At 35.9% G+C, this 5,651-nt stretch overlaps 1 protein-coding gene across 4 annotated transcripts in view; it reads right to left on the bottom strand.

Annotated features, from left to right (window-relative positions):
- Window positions 1-3,803: 3,803 nt before the first annotated feature.
- Window positions 3,804-5,651, bottom strand: part of LOC111871864 (60S ribosomal protein L6) — a 7,810-nt gene continuing 5,962 nt past the window's right edge. For all 4 annotated transcript variants that reach the window (XM_023865244.2, XM_023865243.2, XM_023865242.2 and 1 more), the window contains one exon: window positions 3,804-4,033. In XM_023865244.2, the coding sequence (XP_023721012.1) occupies window positions 3,872-4,033 (162 nt within the window). In that variant the 3' untranslated portion in view covers window positions 3,804-3,871. The remainder of the gene's footprint in view (window positions 4,034-5,651) is intronic.

The following is a 5,651-nucleotide window of genomic DNA, read 5'->3' as shown; positions in this document are numbered from 1 at the left end:
TTCTGCTTGTTATGCTATCAGAATTGTCATGCCCCTTATGATGGAGAATACTNGTTGTGAGAAATAAGCATCTTTATAAAACTAATCAAGAAATTCATGGTCTAAATACTAGGCACAATACTGACCTTCATTTTCCATCTGCTAGATTAACAATATATAATGAAGGGACATATGCTATTGGAATGAGGATATTTAACCATCTTCCTATAAATATAAAATCATTATCATATAAAATTGAATTGTTTAAACCAGCATTAAACAGATATCTTTGCTCGTGGTCATTTTATTCATTAGAGGAGTTTTTTAATCAAAATAAGATGTAAATGGGATTAACTGTATGTTATATTTTTTAATTTTAATTATGTTTATTACTTAGTATTATGTGATATTGTTTTATGATTAATGTTTAATGATTGTGACGAATGAACTTGGAGTAGTAAGAAGTAAAAGGTTGTATTTCTAACAGTGTATGAATCTATGTTGTTATGATATGGCTTGATTTAATGTTACACCATGTATCTTTTTATGTTTTGTATGAGATTATATAAGTTTGCTTAGCTCTATATCCTATGGGTGCTAAAGCCCCTGTACAGGATTTTTGGAGTTATTTAATAACAATAAACTATAAACAACTGTAGAGTTTTTTTAACAATTCGCTGATATTATAAAATGGTGTCAGCAGATTTCCTGTGTTAACTTTTGGTTGTTTCATTTAATTTCATTACCATGTTTAATAGCTAGTGGAATATCTGTGAGGAAACAACGAATAGTTGTTCCACACAGAGCACTACATGATCTGTATTGGAACAAATGACTGACAGCAAAATACTGTGTAATTACCATCATAAAAACATTTGTTTAGTGCATGTGAAAATTATGTTTTCTAAATTCCAACATTCTTTTAACTGATCTACTGTAAATTCTAGCATACTTATGATCAATGCACAAAGAATATAAGAGATGTGTATATTTGTCAGTATTATTCACCTATGCACTTACATAAGACAATGCAGCCTTAGAACATTTCTTATTTTTCATCCATTTCCATTTAGCCAGTGATATTAATATTGGAGGTTAGAAAATATACAAGCCATTATATGAATGTAAACAGTTAATAAATTAATAGAATACATTCATAAATATACCCACCATGTTATGTTTCATACCGACTCTCTTTTTTCAGATCACAAATAACCACTTCGTTGTTAGGGGCTACTCTCAATTTACTTTGCAAACATTTATTCATTAAGCCTGCTCCTCAGCTTTGGTTTAGAATATGTCAGTTTTGTGAGCATTTGCTCACAAATACAGTTACTCCCAGTCAACAACGTAACACCACCTACCTTCTCAGTCAGGTGTGCAAAGGCATTGGCAAAATCCTGAATTTGAATTCTTGTCTTTAAAGTTATGGTAGGAATCTGAGAGTACACAGTGTCTTTCAAGAAAGACCATTATAGGTTTGCTGGCCAAATATCCATCAGCCATGCTCGTATAACCCGAGGGAACATGCCTGGTCTAAGCCAATGATTCTTAATTCAAATTTGTTATGAGTGCAACCATAAACATAGAAATTTACTATTGCCACGTTCAGTTACAAATTTTTATGTGGATGTGCCAAAATACATATATGGGATTTCCCTCATTCCATAAATAAAAAATTAAGGAACTGAAAATAAGAAATCTTGTTACTTGATAACAATTCTGTATTTTGTTACTTCTGATAGTTTTATATTATTCATGAAAGAAGTTGGTGGCTTGAAGGAGGTTATTTTATAATCAACTCCAATATAGTTTGAAGTACAAAGGGGTAGTGAAATTTTTATGGTTCTATCTGAGGAATGTACTTCTGTCATAACAGAACTGTTCTTTCCATGAAGCCATTCCAGGTTTTGAGATTTCTTTTCCTGCTTGTATTGTATCCAACAGGAATTGTAAGGTAAATGTGCAAACATTTTATGCAGAATTACAACATTCTCTTTAAATTTTTAAAGCATTGTTCATAGTCAGAACTTTCATAGGGGCTAGTGGAGTTGATATGAGTGCTCCTGTTATCAATCTGAGAACTTGATCTTACATCACTTCTTATGTGTTTGGAATGGCTGGTGTTACACTTATCAATGCTTCATAGTTTTTTATGTAGTATTCAATACAGACTTTGAACTACCACATATGCTTCCTGCAAGCCTTTTCAGAACATTTATGCCCACCCCCCATTGTCTTCTTCACACATGGTTTCTCTGTATCAATTTTCCATCTAAGTACATTCTTAAATGTCTAGTGTCTTATGTTTGCACAGCAGGGTTGTTACTGTTTTTCACACTAACTTTTGGTTGCTTCTGGCTCAGAATAAAGATCAGATAGAATGTTTTCTTTGTATTTATTGTCATGTCATTTTCATAACATCAATTACTAAGGACAGTTAATGCTTCATTCACTGTGTTTGAGAGCCAATGTTTCTGATGTTTTGGCAGTGATACCCCAACTTAACTAGGACATTGCAAAGATTGCTGACTTAACATTCTTCACTTCAGGTAGTTGTGCTGATAGGTCATTATCATCGTATTAAAAATGATGGGACTTCAGACAGGTCCCTGGGAGTCCACTTCTGCTTCATTTCTATTTTGAAGTTCATTGCATTTATATTTCTGCCTTGGATTTCTCTTAATAGTCCCACCTGGAGTTCTGAATGGGGGACTGAAATAGGCATGTCCATGGCAAATGCACTATAGACTCTTCATTCATGAATTTTGTACCCAGTTGTGTTTACCACTACTATCTAAACTATGTAAAATCAAATTCTTGATAAGATCAGTTAGTTTATCAAGATGTTAGCATTTTAATAAAATAACAGTCCATCAGTTACTCATTAAAAGTACAAAACTGTTGCGATCACCACAACCATTCTCAGTATATATAATGTGGTGACCTACATCACCCATTTATGTCTGCATATATTCAATTCTTCTGTTTAGTGGTGATGCAATACCATAGGCAAGCTGCCAGTGTATGATGTAACCCACTGATAAGACGTCTACTGGTAATAGTTGTGCTGAATGTTTGAAAGTACAGGAAAAGGAAGCGGTTTTTAACGTTAATCCCGGGAACCTATGCTCCCCAAACATTTTTCTATGAAATCCAATTCAACAAACTCAAATTTCATGCTTTGCAAGTTGGTTTGTGCCAAAATGAATGTCTTGGAATCAGGGTTTGTAGCTGCCAGACTCTTTATAGTACCTTGTATGGCATCACATGCACTATTGCCATGACAAGTGGAAAATAACTGACATTCAACTAAAACCACAGTTTTCATGTAATGTCAAATTCATGAATTTTTGTTCTTACATTGTGTTGACCCAATTAAGAAATATACCACCTTGTTCACACAGGCAAGACTGTCCCGCAGAAAATATTCTTAAAAAGGTAAACAGCAGCTGTATCATGCCAGAGATTAATAATTTAGTAACAACCAGAATCAAGGCACTGTTATTGCTCTCTCACTGTGGCAGCCTGGGTTTGACCTCAGGTCAGGTCAGGTCAGGTCAGGTGGGATTCATGGTGGACAAAGTGGCATTAATACAGGTTTTCTCAGAGTACTTTGGTTTTCCCCTGCCAATTCTCATTCTGACTGCTCCACATTCATCACCATGTACTAGTGTGCAACAATTTCTTTCTGGGTAAAGTAACATGTTCACTACCACACTCTCTTCTACCAAATTTTGCAATTTATGACATGACAGACTCAACTGCTGCCTCAGTTTATGGATTAAATTGTAAAATTGTCATAGGTAATAATAAAAACACAATTTTTGTTTTCCCCAAAATTTAATCTATGCAACGTTGAAACAGAATAGGGATCACACAAAATTTCATCTTAGAATTTCATCCGATGTGGATACTGGCTGCTGCGAAGTCCAAACATTGCCGAAAAGTAAGCAAAAATATGCTTCTTCTCTGGGTGTTTCCTGATCACCTCAATGATCTGTTTGTCAACCGCCTGCTGGTCTGCCTTTCGTTGATCTGATGGCTTATATGCCTACAGGACACAGAAGTAATAATGTTCATAATTAATGTATAATATATTAAAGGCACAAGCAATGCTAATGTATAAAATTATGAAATGGCAGGTAATTGAAAAACTGGCCACCTTCTTTCTCAATACTTCAAAATAGGGCACTAAACTGATGAGCCTACATGTATATCACTGCTCAAATGGATGTCAACAGATGGTGCTTGTGTGTAGAATTTGGGGAGGGCAAACAGGAAGGAGTAATGAAATACTGGTTACATTTGTTAGGAACACACGAGACAAAACTGTTTGCAGACACAACAGCAAAGGAAGGATAGGGGAAACACTGTGATGAACAGAATTAAACAGAAATTGATAAGGTTGGGACCTGGGGGATATTTGGGAGAACAGAAGGAGCAACAACAATCTGGGCAACAATATGTAAAAGCTGTATTATAAAAAAAGGCAATACGGAAAATATGATGTGGCCAAGAAATTCAGTTAATACTGTATAACAGTTTATGGATCAACTATGAGAAGACGGTATACACAGAATTACATACAAACAAAGTTAGATAAAGGGTACAATGGTGTAAGATAGGATGAAGGGCATTACAAGGAAGAATAATGGGGTGTGATAAAACAAACGCTTGGAGTGATGTAATTCTGGACGATTTAGAAATACTGATGCAAAAGAAGGCATTAGGAGGACAGTGGACATTAGTTCGTTCAGAAATAAAACAGGATTCTTGCTGTTAAAAATATACAGGCTTTGAAATATACAGTTAATGTTGGATATGAAGTTCTCACAGTATTCACTATTAAGATTACTATCTTCTGGGATGTGATGCCCCAGCTCAGCCTCCATCTTCAGGGTTGATTCACTTGATTAAGATTTAGCTCCACCCCAACAACATAAACAAAGAGGAAGCTTCTGGCTAGGAAGTTATGGAAACCTCTCATCTACTCCATAAAAGATAGGAAGCCTCTTTCACATGATTTCTCATTAAGGGGTTATCCACCAGGCATTCAGACATGGACTGTGCATTTTCATGGCACCCAACTGCCTGAGCCTCCTTACTGCTCTTTCCAGACCAGTTTCTTCAACATGAACTCTCCTTCCCCTGCCACTTGACTATAGCTCACTCATGCTACCTTTCTCCAGTTTCTCTACCTAGCAAATATGATGTGCTTCAGGTCCACACTAGTTTCACCTCCCTCTGCTTCCATTGGTTCTCCCAGAGCTCCTTTACAGGCCTGTCTGAACCCAATTTTCTACACAAGATTTGCTCTGCTTGCCACCTACTTGGCTTACTCTTCAACCCGGATGATGGAGGCACCAGACAGTTCTATCTTGTGGGTTATGATGCCATGTAATCTGCTGGAAGTCAACCAACATTTCAGAGAAACATTGATTGGCTTATTCTTTGACCCTGAAGATGGTGCTGGCATGTTCCTTCAAAACATTTGAAAACTTCTGATTCTACAGTCACACTCCCAAAGAGAGCAACCGTTTTATGGTTCATGAATTCAAGGAGACCAAAGAAGTGACAATGAAACAAATTTACGATAGATCATGATAGATAAGGCAGGTTTCTCAATGGTCTTATAACTAACTTCATGGAGCTGAGCTCTTCTTGAGATG

This window comes from Cryptotermes secundus, unplaced genomic scaffold, assembly GCF_002891405.2.
Source record: "Cryptotermes secundus unplaced genomic scaffold, Csec_1.0 scaffold1350, whole genome shotgun sequence".
NCBI classification, from domain to species: domain Eukaryota; kingdom Metazoa; phylum Arthropoda; class Insecta; order Blattodea; family Kalotermitidae; genus Cryptotermes; species Cryptotermes secundus.
Note: the sequence above shows the minus strand (reverse complement) of the source record. Positions and strands in the feature narration are given on the sequence as shown.